We start from the raw sequence: 18050 nt of genomic DNA, 5'->3' as shown, positions 1-18050 counted from the left end.
TCCCTCTTCATTATCCTCGCTCTCATCTTCTCACTTTCAATTTCCTCTTACTTTTTCTTCTCTCTTGTGTGGAATGTCAGTTTCCTGTACATTTTCACTTACTCTCACTTTTCAGCTCCCTGTAATCTGTTTACATTATTCTCCAGAATCTTCTTCTCTCCCTCTCTCTCTCTCTCTCTCTCTCTCTCTCTCTCTCTCTCTTTCTCTCTCCATTATTCCAACCACAAATGATAAATATTTCTGTTTCCTGCTTAAATACCGTTGTTTTGTTATTTATGAAAGATTACACATATAATGGCTGTTTTTTTGGCAGTCGTGATGAATGTATCGTATTGGTTATGAGAACATTTTGTACGATTCGTCCTATTCGAATTAGCATCCCATGCAAAGCGGAATTGTGGGCAGCGGGTAATAGAATAATAACGCGAGTAATGACTATGTGGAAGCGGATCAGGGGATGTGCCAGCTCTGATTTACATGGCCACTCTGGGAATTTCGACCATTAAGTGCCCTTCGGAGGTCCGTCTATTTGCGGTGGTTGAAAAAATGACAATTACGTACGTGCCTTGGTTTTAATAACAAAACGGTTTTGCATTTCCATAAAATATTTTTGGAGAGCTTCTATTTCCAAACGTACGATCGGGTGGATTAAACCATAAAGGTTTTGTCTCCATTTATTTGCTCTTCGGAGAAACCGTTTGACAAATTAAGTATTCACAGAAATGTAAATCCTTTCAAAAGCTCGATACGGATTTTGTTGATAAATCTGTTGACATTTATTAAACCCAGAAATAACATTTCGTTCTAAACTTGAGAGATTTGTGTAGAAATTTTTTTAAGGAGAAATATTGTAATAGTTGGCAATATATTTAATCAATTTCAAAAGAAAATACACTATTTGCTTGATTATCTTTTGGTATGAAGTTTTCACATTGCAAGAAAACGCTAAGGACCTGGGATCTCCGATATTTTAGTTTATCAACTTCATTGCACAACCATGCCGAACATTACAATTCTAGCATGTAGAATAAACATGATGACGGTCAATATAAACCCATTGATTTACAAGAAATTTTGAAGTCCTTTAGAATTCTATAGACTATAGGTATCAGAAACAAACGTGGCACCGCAAAAAATTGAGGTAAAAAATAAGATCTTAAAAAGGTTTTAATGATTCTGTCCTTATTTTTCTTAAATATAGTAACATATTTTCTAATGTGAGTGACTAAACCTGAATGGAGAAACGGGAATGTAAAGTTACAAGGGTGATAAATCGTTGAATTTTGATAAAATTCAGATGAGCTATGAAAATTATGTTTAAATAACAAACATATGGGAGAAGGAAATAAGCCCCTGTTGGATTGAGCCCAAATTTTTTTTTAATGCTACCATTATTTTACTAATAAATTACAATACATGCATTCGCATTTAACGGCTTTGTATGTGCTTAAAACCAATCCGATATGATCGTATAATATTTTACAGGAAAAATATGTTGACCGACGTTGCTTTTGGTTTTTTATACCGTTTGGTATATTTAATCCCATTCAGTACAATCCTACGTATTTTTTGATTATCAGGCGTAAAAACAATCACCTGATATATCAAAACTCTAAATGCACACAAAAGCAGAAAACTACATTTTAAAAAAGTATTTAAATTACAAAAATGGTTATTCTCAACTCTTTCTTCTTCATCTTTGACGTCTTTTGGCAAGAAAGCTTGAAAACGTGTATAATATTCTACTATACTAATAAAATTTCATTCATACTACCAAAAAAATTACATTAGGATTACTTATCCCATGTCCCACTGAACTCAAATTTGTTTTAATATTTTGAGATAATCTAATAAAGAAGCCAGGTTGAACTGTAGTCCCATAGGTAATTATTATAATTGTCTCTCGTTAATATTGAAAATGACATTTGAAAATATTTAAAATATCTACGTAATGTAAAAAATTACTACACTTTATTAAAACAACAAAACAAAACATTACCTTTTCTTTCTGCGTTCAGAGGCTGTTTAAACAATAATTTGTTTAGACGGCGAATTATTAAAGCCCGGCGCGCACAATAGGCTAAACCAACAAGACCGGTGATTCCATAGGCATTGTATAAGCTTTGCGCCTCGAAACACTAAACGTCCAACAATATAATCATACTTATTATAATATATTACATTATTAATTTAACAAAGATTACTTCATCAAATTATTCCACAGAACACAATGGAAAATTATTGACTTTTATAGAAAGTCTTATGTTCTAAATTCAATAGGATCATTTTGGATAACAAATTAGTTATAAAGTTTGATTTTCTTATTTAAAATAAATCGATATTTCAATCTTCATTTGTAATTTATATAATTTTTAATATTTTCTTAGTTAAAAGGGTAAAAATTATTAGAGACAATCTGTAGTGCTTTTATTGATATCGAATATAAAAATGTTTCGAACTTTAAACATGGTTGAAAAAACATGTAACGAGTGGAGAAATATAAAAGGATCGCCATCCACGGGATTAATCGAGATTTTCAATTTGCTTAGTGGGTCAGGTGCCTCACGTGCTAACGACACTCTAGCCAAGAACTTGAGAGGGCATCGATGAGCCTTTCTCCGCCCATGGTAAAGGGCCAGCAACCAGTGTTGAATCGATTCGAAAGGGAATTGGCCTAGGATATTGTGGAAAGGGCGAGTTCTGAGATGGGGGTCCCTCGTAAGAAATACAAACGGTTCCTAATCAAAGTACAATTCCAACATTTACACTGTTGAGTTTGATTCTCGAAAACCCAATGTGGTAGATTGTATAATGTGTGGTGTTTAGTGACCGTTAGTTGTAATAGTTGTTTGTAAAATTTTAAGCTATTTGGCATAACAATGGGTAGTAACCTAGGCCCCATACTTGCAGACATAATTACAGACATAGTTATACCACAACTTCCTTTCACATTACCCTTCCTCACTAAATACGTAGTTGATATATTGACAGCAGTTTCCACATATCAAATTCAAACTACATTAGATTCATTTAATACCTTTCACCCACGCCTACAATTTACGCATGAAATCGAAATAAAACGTAACAAAACAACCAGACGCACATTAATCACAGATTGGTATCAAAAACAAAGAAACACAGATACTATACATCACACCATCTTCTTCAAACAATAATAAACACGGCCAAAGGGCTACTTCATAGTATTATTACCCTAAGCCATGATTTATTTCACCACAAGAACATAAATATATACAAAGATATCCTCCATCACAATCACTACTGTAAACACATAATCAACAGAATAATCAACAATTACAACTCAACACTACCATCCTCTATTACTAATATATTACATCAAATCTAACAAATACAGACAAAGCAACATACATTTCCATGCCATATTTTACGGCCTGTCACATAAATTAAACAGATTTTTCTCTTCACTTTAAAATAGCTTTCAAAAATTATAAAACAATTCACACTCTTTTGTCCAAAATTAAAGATCCCACACCAGTAACAAACAAATCTGAGTAATTTATAAAATCAATTGTTTAAATTGTCCGGCAACTTACATCGGTACTACATCCCAATATCTGGATAAGACAGTAAAGCAACATATCTATGATTGCAAAAAAACCAAACAAAATCCTACACCACTGGCTACCCACCACTTTGAACACCGACACAATTTCGACTTCAACAATCCAAAAATATTACACACAGAACAAAACAAACATAACCGTAACTTTTTAGAAATGGTGTACATGAACAGAGATAAACACAGCATCAATTACAGAACAGATACATGTAAACTCATTCGCAGCTAAGCCAACATCATTAATCAAATTCAATATCGATAACAATATACATTATCAGCACATCACAGAAAACATATAATACAATCATCACACATCAAACATTTCTACATAGTTTAATTCTAAGACAATTTGGCTTTCTTTTCCCTAATTATCCCCATCCATATAATCCTGAAAGAATAATCAGGCCGAAGCATTACCCACGTTTTTTCCGATTGCCGGCTCCTTGCAACTATAAGAAGCCGTCTCCTCGTATGAAAATGTCTTTCTATCCCGACTTCCTTCCACACCCCTACAAATCTAAGGTATATATACATAAAACATCAATATCTCACGAGCACTCTCCACTCGACACACAAGAATGGCACAATTACGCAGAAAACAAACGCTTTGAGTGAGTAGAAATACTTTGATTGAATCTAAAATTTCCTAACATTGTATAAAATCATTCTTCTTCAAATCTAAAATTTACTGTCATTATATAAATTCATTTTTTCCTTGTCCTACATATTTGTGTATTTGTAAAATTTAAACAATGTTTATCAATCCCAGGACCAGAAAATGATCTTAATAAAGATTGTAACGTTGGCACGATAAAGAAAATGTTTTTTCTAAAACCACGTCTCACCAGACCGCATCTCACGATCTTCGAATAATTATATATATAATTTTTTCATTTAAAAGTTCTTCTCAATACAACGCCCAAAATCATTGAAACACCTATGTCAGTTTTAAAAGTAAAAGCTTTTTAAACGTAAATTAATATTTCATAAAAATTGTTGACATAAAGTGTGTAATTAATTATTTTCCCGGATAATTGCCGAATTAAATTAACATTTTTGGAAGGGGAAAAATGCACTAGCGTGAAATGGGAAAAGTTTTATTAAAAAAAATTAAAAACTCTTCTAGTTTAAACTTGCCCAATTCATCTTGAATTTAAAAGTATACAGGTGTACATTATTAATGGATATGAGCTTGAAAGAGAATGGAAAGAGCGGACGGGAAAGGGGGTTAAAAACGTCCCCGTTTCCTAGGAGCCATTATAACCAAAAGAAGTGTCAACTCCCGGCGGGAAATGAAGCTATCGATTAGTCTCAATATAATTAATGGACAGGTCGGGCCTTTTCTGTAATGATGTACTGGCCTTATTCATTATTCAACGATTCAAGACATGTACTTTATACATTAGGTTAAATGAAAAACGATAAACATCTGAAACTTTTTTATGTGTAATTCACACTGTATGTTTCCTTGCAGATTAAATATGTACCTCCTGCAATGATAGCTATAAAAGAAAAATTGGTGGAGAGAGATTTGATCATATTTTATATTTGATAGGATTTTACTTATTTTACTGACGTTAAATAAATATTAATAATGATAATAAATCTTTATTTGGCTATAATAAAAAATGCAAAAGATAATACAGTTTTTCCCAAAGTTTCATAATAAAAAACAAATGTCGCGCATATTTATAAAAGTAATTTTTCATTCATCCATTACAGCCTTCCGTCCATAAGGATAAATACTTGCTGGATAGCAGGAGTCATCAAATTCGAAAATAAACTACTTAATTAAATAAAACAATTGGCTCTAGCTTTAAATTAATTTATAATTTAGCACGTGCATTAAGTTGAACCAAAAGTGGGCCCAAAACACTTTTTTTTTATACAAGAATATTCCTAACAACTTGAGTAATCGCATTGCTTAGTTTATAGAACGTGCTTGAAATTGAACTGACACCAATACCGTCTATTTCCAGAAATGACACTAGTTAAAATCTTTTTTTACTTTTTTATAAAAGGGTACATGACATAGGTTTATGTTTCAATATCCCAAAATTCATATTAATACATCAAAATAAAATTACAGAAATGTACATTAATGAAGGAATAACGTGTTAATAATTGTCGTTTTAAACGAGAAAATAAACAATAATCACATTTCTGCATGAAAGGGAAATTTTCTGTAATGATTATTTCTCTGAAATATCAGTTAATTTGAGTTGTCCATTTCAATAATTAAAGGCTACCTCAAACGAAATGTAATTTCTTTGCAAAGGGGGAAAGACCTGATTTCTTCCCCTTTTCCAGCAAATATTTAACAAAGAAAATTACAAATACGAAAATAAATCAATTGACAATGTTTCTCCTGCCGCTCAACCGTGTGTTAACCCCTGGGGTATTTTCCATTACCGCTTTACATGGATTGATTGTTATTACAGTAGGTCTGTGAGCTCGACGCCAGCCCGGTGCTTAAATCTCTTCTATCTTAATTTATCCTGCCACAACGTCTAAACCAGAATTTTCGTCACGGAAGCATCATCACATCACTTTGTCGTTTATCGTTCTCACAAATCGCAAGAACATGGGCTTTAATGGATTTCAACTTTTAATGATCTCCCGGTAGATGTTATAGCATAGTTTCCTGCCTGTTACACTTTTGCAGAAGATGATGAAATGGCTTTCACAAATCCTAATGACAATGTTAAGAAATATTGTTATGAATATTTACAACTTTCTCTTTCTTTCTTTCTCTCTCTCTCTCTCTCTCTCTCTCACATTCTCACTCTTTCTTCTCTCTTTCTGTCTATTTGTCTCCCTTTTACTTTTTCTACATTTCTTCTTTCTCTTTTCTCTTTTTTTCTAATTACCAACTTTTTTGTTAGTTGTTTTATATTTTTCCCATAATTTTTCAATATTTCTTTGATGATACATTCAAAAACCACGGCAATCTTAATACCAATTTAGTAAAATACAAGTTGTAATCGAAACAGGTAAGGAGTCTAATCATGTTAACGTTACTGGAAACAATTTCCCTTCTGCAAATACAACGAGCGGGTTTTAAGTGAAACCTTTGTTTCCAAATAATGAAAACCCGACGAACATTTTGCGGTCTCGGGGTTTTCCAAGTTGTAATATTAAGGCAAAACAGTGTTCTGCAGTAAAAAATCCTCCCCCACGGTAGCCAGTCTGCAGCCGACATTAATTAAACTAAATTTTCTCTTTTGCCTTTCCTGGCCAAGGAAATGACTAAGGAATTCAATTATTTCTTAAAATTGATTTTCTTAACTTTCGAGCTCTGAAAGTTTACAAAATTCTTTTGTCCTCTATAAAACTCGTTAAAGTATTTTATAGAAACATCTTGCTACTAATTTATATTTATATTAAATTTAATTCTATGGGAATCCTTTTAATTCTAGGTCAATGTGCGGCCAATCGTGTCATTTAGCGTGTTCCTTAAATAAACCGGAACATCTTGAATCCAAGCAAACCTCCTGTTGTGCAGTACTTTGTGCACAACTTATTAGTAGTTTAACCCTACAAGGTAAAACGTTCTGAGAAGAACATCGTTGAGTTTCCACAATAAATGCGGATTTTGTACCCAGTAGAAAGCCTAGGCTAGTATAGAAAGACATCCGAGCAATGCTTTTTCTTAACATAAGCGGTAATGGTGTCCACCACACGATGCACCAGTTGCAGTAAAGTGAGCATAATTGAAACTGATGAGACGATAAATTTTTTCCATCCTCAAGAAATGAGGTAAAATATCGAAAAACTTCACAAACCACTAGAATCTATGAGTAAAATCGGCTAACTTTAAGCGCTCTCTGAAACCATACCGCAAGGGAAACTTTGGTGGAATGAAGAATCAAAAGGAAGACATCCGAGACCAACAGAAAAAGGCGTTAATGGCAGAGGTCAAAGCTCCAAGCCTTGAGGGAAACTAAAAAGCTATGGTTTTAAGCAACGCAAAACGAAATTTTCTGGCGCGGTTGACAAAAGCAAGTTGAAATGTCGGAAGGAATTCGTCCAAAAAGTGAAAGGACAACGCTTGTGGGATAGCCTACAGAGTCGCTATGGAGAAAGGAGTAGAAAGCGCCAATCGAAATAAACGGAATACCAACGCTAACGATTGAAGAAACAACATCCCTCTTAAAAATTTGTTCTAAAAAAACCGGTTTAAAAGACATCAAGAAGTAAGTAAAGAATACACTGATTTTTCTTCAGTTCACAATATAGAAAGTACAGTGGCAGTTTAGAAGATTAAACATGTCTAATATTTTGTATCGATCCATGTACTGTACATTTTACCGAGGGGTCCTATCATGGGCTACGTGATCTCTGACCTTTGGTTTTCCTCCCCTATTTCGGGGTTTTCTCCTTGTAACCATTGTTCAACGTATCTCTGTTCACGGAGATTCTGAAATACCTCATAAGTGGGATCCTATAGACGTCGTTGATGAACTCTCATTGTCTGGAAGGTCATCTTGTCATTGCAACTCATCCGACGTCCTCGTCGAATCAATGAGTCGATTTAACGTTAATCTCTACCTTGGTCAGCTCTTCGTTACCGTCTTGATTACACGTGATGTTGAACAAAGGAAACCGCATTTAACGCACCCGTGCTTTCCGAATTCAAAATTATCTGCTCTGTCGTTCAGACTATGCGAACAATAATAATATTATTTTCAAATGATATCACCAAGGCTAGTTTTGGTCATATGATATCTAATAAAAATATATTTAATGCACAAAAGTAATTATTCCCACTCATAAAGAAAGCTACCAGTTGCATGTCTAACCTAAAAAAAAAAATTTTTCTCGACACATTCATATATCACATTTATTATACCAATTCTGTCTTATTTTTACGATAATAGATTTGAACATGGATTTTTGCAACTGAAAATTAAAAATAATTTATATATAAATAAAATTCATGACGAATCAATAGAAAAAGCACATTCGTACCCACACTATAGTCCAGACTTTATTGACTTCCGGTTCGGACAGGATCACGTTTTTCAAGGCAAAACCTCCCGAATCTCCTAGAAGTAGAACATTTTTAATTCGAAACTCAAGCTATGGTTGGTTAGTACCTTTGGCTACTCAATAATTGACAGCTTATCGGATCTAAAAATCCAATACAAACGATGTATATTTTGAATTTGGAAATACTTTTCAGATGACAGAGAATAAATTTTCATTTGTCTTTTAAAACAGTAAGTTTTAATGACACCGCAACACAATAATAACAAGTAGTATGACGATTGATTACTAAATCTAACCTTATGATTTGGTCGTTTCCGAACATTTTTTGGGTCTGACCAACCAAAATGATCATATAAGATTAAACTAGATTTTATATATTATATATGATTTTGACTCAAATTAACTAATTTACATTATGATTGGTACAGGTCAGTTTTTGGCCGAACTGGAGAGGCATGGAGAAGCAGCGAGTTTGTACCTGAAGGCCGCCGAACTGGCACCGAACCAGTACGAATCAATCGTCGGTGCCGCGACAGCACTCAGGCACGCTGGGAGGAACCACGAGGCGGAGCTCTTCTACAGAAAAGCGGTCCTTTTAAGGCCTCATGTAAGTTTCTAAGCGTAAAACACAAACATTAATAGTACCAAGAGACAAAGTAAAAGATTGTCTATGGAAAAAAGTTCAATGTCATACTTCAAAAATAGCCATGAGCCTAGAATGGGGGACGAAGAAATATTGTAACAGATTATTGGCAAAGATGTAATTGATCAACATTTCGAATCCGAGGATGAGAGAGGGAGGGCGATACATAGATAGAAAGATAAACAGAATTGAATTGAAACGCTTTATTGAGCTCTCTTTCCTACAATCAACGAGTTCGGTTTTACAAAAATAAATAAATACGCAATAAACAACAAAATGATTATTGAACATACATATTTTTAGCTTTAATCAGTTTTACTAACTTTAGCATGTAAAGTTTAATATACAATATATCTGAAAGGCTACTAACGGATGTAATAAATTATTATTAGTTATTAAACTGTATTTTCTTACGAATTAACATAATTTTGTATACCATAATAAGGAATGTTTTGTAGTCGGAATAACAAAAAATTATTTAAAGTAACGTTTATTTTAAAAAGAGAATTTTATTTTATTTTTTGCTTAATGGCATATGCATGTAACACTCAGTTTGATAGGTAAATAGAAAGAATAAAAGAAGAAAAGAAGAATTTTGGAAGATTTATATGGTAATAGTATATAACAAAAAGAGAGAGAGAGAGAGAGAGAGAGAGAGAATCAGAAAAACAGAAAGAGAAAGGCGAAGAGTAGAAAAATAAAAAATAAAAAGAGAAGAATAAACACGCAAGGTTACAAAACGCACACAGACAGAGAAACAGAGTTAGATATATTATAGAAATAAGGAGTGAGAGAATAAGAGAGTAGAAAAAGTAAGATTGAGAAATCGTCGATAGAAAAAGGGAAAGTAAAAACAAAACAAAAGATAGATAGAGTTATAGATAGACAGGGAGATCCATAGATAGAGATGGAATAGTTAGATAGATAGATAAATAGATAGATAGACAGGTAGAGAGAGAGACTGAATGAGTAATGAAAAAGAGGGAATAATATAAAATTTTCCTATTACCAAATATCTCAATGAAGAACATATAATTATACAAATTTATTATTATTAAACCCTCATATAGATTCGTATATACTAACAGTCTTGTGAAGTAGTTGGACGGGACAAACAGCTGACATTACAACAGGATTACAATAAAAAGCATTTAATCTTTTTCTTCATCAATTCAATTAATCTGTTTTCCATTATTTACCTAGAATTGGTTGTACATCCATCTCATTTATCATGAGATATACTTCGAATGTGGTTTTTCATTATGATTTTTGATACTTGATATGCTTCAGAAAATACTGGAGTTAATAAAAATGGAAATTTTCACGATAAAAATGAATAGCTTGAGAAAGAATGTTGAGTTAAAGATACAATGAATGTAAAACCTTTAAATAACGGTCTCACTTTAATGTTTCTCGTTCAAAGATCAAATCAACTCCGTGCCTCAGAATTCACTTGAAAATGTAAACATCAAAATCCACCGGATGTTTTGATTGAATTCTAATACCCTGTCATCTCATTGGTTATTGTAGGGTATTTTCCCGTTCAGGGGGGCGTATCCTTCCTTTTAACCAAAACCTCTAGACCAGCATAAACATCAAAAAGATTGAGACGTGGAAAAAGCCCAACGCCAAGAAGGTGCAATTTTGTACAGAGATGGATCTAGTTCACAAGACGGTACATTCTTAGCACTGACATATATTTATCTTGTCCTGTATCTTTCAACCCGAAGACCATTCTATTCCGTGCCTCAGAATTTACTTGAAAATGTAAACATCGAAATCCAACGGAAGTTTCGATTGAATTGTATAATCCTGTCATCTCATTAGAACATTAGGGTAGGGTATTTCTCTTTCAGGAGGGTGTATCTCCTTCCATTTAAGCTCCATTTCATCAAAACCTCTAGACCAGCATAAGCATCCAAAAAGGTTGAGACGAGGAAAAAGCCCAGCGCCAAGAATGTTGCAATTTTGTACAGAGATGGATCTAGTTCACAAGACGGTACATTCTTAGTACTGACTTATAATTATCTTGTCCGATATCTTTCAACCCGACGACTATTCTATTCAGAAATTTGCTCAGCTCAATCTGAATATATAAAACAAAAGACAAAAACATCATTAGATGGACAAGCATTGATCAGCACACTGAATTCAATTATCATCTATAATGGAGCTAAACGCGAGATCCGTCCAAAAAATGGGCTGCCATACAGCTAAAATGACTCGATATAGCTTGTGTTGTTCATTCATACTATGAACGAGCATCTAAAAAAGAAGATAATGTGACATTGGGAAATCTAAGGCAATCACTTAAAGAACACAATCAAAAAACCTTCCTGAGGGAAAGAAAATAAAATAATACAGAATGCATTAAAAGTAAAAGTAGGAACTCAACAGTTTCGTGATGTCGCACTGAAGATTAAATGAGCATGGCAAGCAGAAAGAGGAGATAAAAATACAGGTAGCTACTAACTTATTGTGCTGCTTCACTTCTCTTGAGAATGTGGTGTTGGACCTACAAGACGACTTTTTAAATTACAACTACTACAACCAGGTACAATAATCAAATTCCTTGATGAAAGGATACACTTGCGTTTTATGATTAGGTTGTAGTCAAAGCTCCTGATATTACTTCTACATCGGAAATTCATCGGAATCGCCGAAAGACTTGAAACATCGACTGTAAATATGAAATGGTCTGAAATAACTTTACTGCTGGACAGATAACTTTATGGAGCCGTACTTTGTAAATAGGCGAGACTAGTGGGCACTAGGGCGATGGAATGATGGCAGGGTACTTGTTTCACGGACATCAATATGCCAAGTCTGTCTCTCCCCCCATGCATACCCATTACAACAAATTATCGCTGTGATATTCATAGGAGGGTGGCAATTAACATTTTGCTGGGCGGTCCCCGCCTCCACATATTCGTGGGGTTGCTGGGGAATATCAATAGCACTGTTCATCCGGAAACATTCGCTCTAGTTTCGCCAGGATAATCGCGCGTGTCTCAACCAGAAAATTGTACTCCATTGAAATGTAAAAAAAATTCGTTTCATTGGTCCGCACTAATCGTGAAAATCAATTTCAACGTGAAAAGCTGCCAAAAAATATAGAATTTAAGGTACACTTTCATTTAAATTAAATCTGAGATAAACTGATTATAATTTAAAGAAATCACTTCATTTTTTAACACTTGAAATTATTGCAGGTAAAACGTCTTTTTAAATGTGTATTATGATTTATATTAAGATCAACTTCAACTTAACTGCATTACAGATCAAATGCATTACAAGGCTTTACTACTTTTTTAAGTAATCTACATTTGCTTGGCTTAAATATTGAATAACATTGCAAAGTCACAATAAAGTAAAATATTTGAGGAAATTAAAGTAAACGACTTATTTATTGACAACCTAGTATTAAAAGTTTTCACTCTTCATTCCGTTTGAATGAAATGCCCAATTTAATTAATTAGAGTAAGCCTAGCTATAACGATGGTGATCATTAAAGATAGTATTTTCGTGTAGTAAAAACTATTAAAACGTATAGTAAAACCCTCGAAAAATGCAATAAATATAATAGAGCTAAAAACTCCTATTTAAAGCAGTAAACCTTTTATAACCTAATAAAATTAATTATTATTTTAAACATTGTTCATGATGTGATTGAATCCGTTGTTAACATTTAAAAAAAGCGTACCTTTATCCCTAAAAATGTTATTATTCTGGGAAGAAAAGTTTTTGCCGAAAAAGTCTTAATTCTAGCCAAAAATACGTACAATGCGACATACAATAAGGAAATTTGTTAACCGTCTAATTGAAAATTTACAAAACAGAATTTTTTCCAAAATTTCTATCCATTTAATTTATTTAACTACTTACTTTAAGGAAATTTGTTATTCGCCATACATTCATAACCCTGAATGTAAAAATTTAGTAAGAAGGGAATTTTTCCATACCAACAAGACATCTTCTCTCCATTTGATTTTCTTTAAAATATTTTTAATGTCGTAAATGTTTCACACAAATGCTAAAAATAACATAAATCGTTATTTAATTAGCTAAGAATGAGGTGATGGTTATTTAATAGCAAAATGCAAAATAATTGTTTGAAATTTTGTTATCACAAACTTATTATTTTGTTATTACAACATAGAGAATATAGAAATACAATCCAGTTTGCGACGCTCATTCAAGGCTTGCATTTCAAAAGTGAGTGAAAAATAGATAGGTAGATAAAGTGAAAGACGGTGAAAGAAGGGGAAAGGGGAGAAAGGACTGAAAGAGCAGAACAAAATATAATTATCGCGAAAATAAACTAATCAAAATAGTTTGAGAATCAATATAATTAAAATAAAAAAGCATAATATTGTGAATGTTCAAAAGGTACTTAGATATACAGAAAAATAATAGGACAGAAAAAGTGAGAATTATAAAGAGAGAGAGAGAGAGAGAGAGAGAGAGAGAGAGAGAGAGAGAGAGAGAGAGTGAGAGAGGAAAGATAGAGGGAGACAGAGAAAGAGAGATTAAGATGTGTTTGTGTGGGTGTGTGGTGTTGTGGTGTTTGTGGTGTTTTTGTGTATGTGTTTGTGGTGTTTCTGTATGTGTGTGAGTATTTGTGTGTGCGCGCGCGTGCGTATGCGCGAATACGAGAAAGGAATAATAGACGTAGAGGCAGTGAGATAGGGTGTGTGAGAATATGCAATAGTGCTCGAGATAGAGATAGATAGGTGGATGGATAGAGAGAGACAGAGTGAGTGAGAGAGAGAGAGAGAGAGAGAGAGAGAGAGAGTGAGTGAGTGAGAGAGAGAGAGAGAGGGAGAGAACTGTATGCGTGATTATGAACTAAATTCAAAAATTCGACGAAGGAACTATTGTTGTCTTTCGAGTTGATCTTATACCTGAGCTTACTTCTCTCTGATCTCAAACTATAATTCACTAAAGCATGTAAAACTTAATAATAATTAGGGATAACAATATATGGAAGAAATACCAAGGTTCAGAAATTAATAGCACAAGGGAGTATTCCGACCATACATTAAACGCTCTCTCCATTCATTATTCTTTTCTATTTAGTCAGCTGGCATAAAACAGGAGAATATTAATTAATTATCCTTCTATTGGTTTAATATAACTGCCATCGATAAGGATGGCCCCTGCAGTCAGAAAGATCAAAAGTTTGTAAAATTATTTTTCCTTTTTTTAATTGAAAAAGTTATACCTTCAAATTAATAATCTAAAGTAAATTGACGCGTAACTGTGAGCTTTCCCGAAAGCGGACAACCATAAATTTAATCTGCTAATTACAATCTCGACAAAGCTGTAACTAAAACCATTGCGCTAATATTTCACCGGAGACGTTTCTCCGCCATTTGAATTTTTTAATCAGGTTTGTTTAAACAATAATTATTTATAGGGAAATAAACAGAGTTTAATGTCCAAGTGTTTCAAATCAGGTAGGTTTTATTTAAAGAAATCATATAAATCAAGGGAATAGTTGGTAATTTACGACCAGCTTGCTTACCTGTAATAACTAGGCTAATGCACGTTTAACGGCCGTTTCAAACACGGAGAATATTAAATCCTACAACTTTCCAAGTAGAAAACATTTTTGCATAGCATTACACAAACGCAAACTTATCGATGTTTACATCCGCTCAAGAAATGTTTTTTTCTCTTGCAGGAAGGAAGCAGCCACAGCAACCTGGGCGCAATGCTTCATCTCAACGGAAAAGCGAGCGAAGCAGCCCGAGCGTACAGGGAAGCCCTCCGGCTCGACCCAGGTGACAGGACGACCATCGCAAACTTGAGAAAGCTCCAAGCCCTTCACGGGACCCGCCTCTGACCCCTCTCATTCTCTTGTACATAGAATCACAGTATTAAAAAATTATATTGGGAAAAAAACTATTTTTTGATCGTATATTAAGTGTGAAAAAAATGGATTTAAAAAGAAAGACAATACATAAGATACGACGTGTATTCCCCTTATTTATTTGCTTTATATGGACATGAACAGGTTTTCTGGAATTTCGTTTTCGGGAGCAAACGTGTAGGCAGATTTTGCGGTAAAATTTGCAAAAAATGTTATAACTTTTAGATAAATATCATACAAAAACGGTTATAAATCATTGGGAAAGTAAGAATAATAAGGATAATTTTATATTTATTTTATTATACTTTTTAATATGTTTATTTAACAACGCTTTATGTACAATTACACGTTTAAATTTTCACACAAGCCCACACACACATTTTTTTATATTATCGTGTGGCATTGCGTGCTTATATTATTTTTTAAATGTCTACAATAAAATACGTTAACTATTACAAGTTTAGCATACATATCAATTCAATTTTTTTAATGAACTTTTATTTTACACAAACAATATGTACGAATTATTTAAGGATCGTGAGATGGGGTCTAATCGCGGACGATATATTACGACATATATTACAATAAAAGCAATGATGAATAAAATGAATATTAGTAATAATGTAAGTGTTATTTTATTTTTGCATTATAAAACTGTTTTTTGATTTACCTACCCTTTTTTTAACTATGCCACCGCTTAATTACTCTACAAACATTTATAAAATATTACCGCCAAATCGTAGGATGTAATTAGGTAAAAATTAAAGAATTGAAATGATTAAGTTCGAATAATGCCCCCAAGATGGAATGAAAACAGCAATAAAAAAAAAAGGATTCTCTTACTACCTGGATCGAAGCGTTACGGTTCAAAACAGTGTTAACTATAAAAATAAAAATAATAACTAAGAACAACAAAACGCAAAACAATAAGTGCAAATATTATTGATCGTAATAGAGGCAGTCGAAAAAGGATTTCCAACTCAAACTAATTTTACGACAACAATTTTCCTGCCCTGTATAACAAATAAATAACAAATTACTAATAAAGAATATCATTATTATTAATCCATACATGTTTGGCGGTAAAACAGACCTTATTAATTATTTCAATTAGTAATTCTTTTCACCTCAATCAAGACTTTAGATAAAGAGAATAATTAATTTAAATTATTATTTAACTTGAGGAAGGTATGAATCTGCAGCTGAGGAAAGATTTCCAACTAAAATAACTCCGGTAATCCTGCTCTGTTGATTTCCATTCTATAGGTTTTGTTTAGGTTATATGACAGTAATTTTTATGTTAATTAGCGAATTATTAATAACGAAAATCGATTTTTCTTCGTGAGGAAGATATATCTAAATTTTGTGGTTGAGCTGATCGAGTGAAGGTGTACACACACGCCGCTTTTCGTTACGTTAAACTTTGATTTTTCCACGGGTTTAACGGGAACGTTTTTTGTGAAAATTGTCAAATACTCTTGTTTGCTCTCATTTTTAGAATGGACTTAATGATTTTACTCATCAACTAATAGCTTAATTAGTTCATTGGTTTCGTTATCATTTCTCTGGACAAAGGTCGAGTTTTGGACAGCGTCATGCATATTCGTCGTCAGAAAGTAATATCCAAGTGTTCACTTGAGAAAAGATCTCAACTAAAACTAATACAATGTAAATCACTAATTTGAAAGTTTTGTTTTGGTTTCATGACGAGTAATTTTTATCTTTAATAACGAATTACTAATAATGAATATCGAGTATTTTAATTGAGGAATTATACCCGATTGTGCAGTCAAGAAAAGGCTTACAAATCTAGTCTTGCTATAATCTGCTATCTGCAGAGATGTTGTTGTTCGGTCGCACAGTCGAGTCCGACTCTTTGTGACTCCATGGACCAAGTCCCGTCATGCCCTCCTGTCTTCTGCTGTCCCCTGCAGTTGACTCAATTTCATGTTCGTTGCATCTATGACGTTGTCTAACCATCTCATCCTTTGCCATCCCCGTCTTCTTTGACCTTCAATCTTTCCCAGCATCAGGGTTTTCTCTAGTGCTCCCTTCTCATTTGGTGGCCAAAGTATTTGAGCTTCAGTTTCATTATTTGGCCTTCCAGAGAACAGTCAGGGTAGATATCTTTTAGGATTGACTGGTTTGATCTTCTTGCAGTCTCAAGAGTCTTCGCCAGCACCATAGTTCAATGAATCTAATCTTCGGCGCTCGGCCTTCCTTATAGTCCAACTCTCGCAGCCATACATGATTATTGGGAATACCATTGCTTTGACCATGCGGACTTTTGTTAGCAGGGAGATGTCTCTATTGTTATCATGCTGTTTAGGTTCGCCATCGCTTTCCTCCCAAGGAGCAGGCATCTTTTAATTTCATGGCAGCTGTAGAAACCTGGGATCCCAGGAACGTGAATTGTGTCACTACTTCCACGACTTCCCATTTTATTTGCGAAGGAGTGATAGGTTTTATGACGTCCTCTCCTTTTTTTCCCGAGCAAGAGGCTCTTTAGGTCCTCTTCACTTTCTACCATTAGAGTGGCATCGTCTGCGTATCTGAGGTTGTTGATCTTTTCTCCAAAAATCTTAATTCCCGCTTGTGATTCATCCAGGCCAGCATTTAGCATGATGTACTCTATATATATATTATATAAGCAAGGTGACAAAATACATCCTTGTCGTACTACTTTCCCTATGCTGAACCAATCAGTTGTTCCATATCCGATTCTAACTGTCGCGTCTTGACTATTAAACAGTTTTCTCAACAGACATGTAAGGGGGTCTGGTACTCATATCTCTTTAAGGACCTGCCATAGTTTGTTGTGATCCACACAGTCAAAGGCTTTAGCATAGTCAATGAAACAGAAGTAGATGTTTTTCTGGTACTCTCTTGCTTTCTCCATAATCCAGGAAAATTTGGCAATTTGATCTCTCGTTTCTCTA

At 33.7% G+C, this 18050-nt stretch overlaps 2 protein-coding genes across 2 annotated transcripts in view; one reads left to right on the top strand and one right to left on the bottom strand.

The window, feature by feature from the left end:
* LOC106672155 (transmembrane and TPR repeat-containing protein 2-like) overlaps positions 1-15458 on the top strand; it is a 91316-nt gene extending 75858 nt beyond the window's left edge. Inside the window, exons 7-8 of the mRNA XM_024225733.1 lie at positions 9022-9200; positions 14923-15458. Coding sequence (XP_024081501.1) covers positions 9022-9200; positions 14923-15084 — 341 coding nt within the window. The 3' untranslated portion in view covers positions 15085-15458. The remainder of the gene's footprint in view (positions 1-9021; positions 9201-14922) is intronic.
* Positions 15459-17401: 1943 nt separating this feature from the next.
* Positions 17402-17734, bottom strand: LOC106672144. Its single transcript, XM_014403322.1, has one exon. The coding sequence runs from the start codon at positions 17732-17734 to the stop codon at positions 17402-17404; it is 333 nt and encodes a 110-aa protein (XP_014258808.1).
* Between the last annotated feature and the right edge of the window lie 316 nt (positions 17735-18050).

The sequence above is a fragment of the Cimex lectularius genome, unplaced genomic scaffold, assembly GCF_000648675.2.
Source record: "Cimex lectularius strain Harlan isolate CLEC.00 unplaced genomic scaffold, Clec_2.1 scaffold90, whole genome shotgun sequence".
Lineage (NCBI taxonomy): Eukaryota > Metazoa > Arthropoda > Insecta > Hemiptera > Cimicidae > Cimex > Cimex lectularius.
This window is presented reverse-complemented; position numbering and strand designations above follow the sequence as displayed.

Excerpts from the sequence above, each read along its gene's own strand:
- LOC106672144 (XM_014403322.1), bottom strand. The coding sequence starts at position 17,734 with ATGCTAAATGCTGGCCTGGATGAATCACAAGCGGGAATTAAGATTTTT.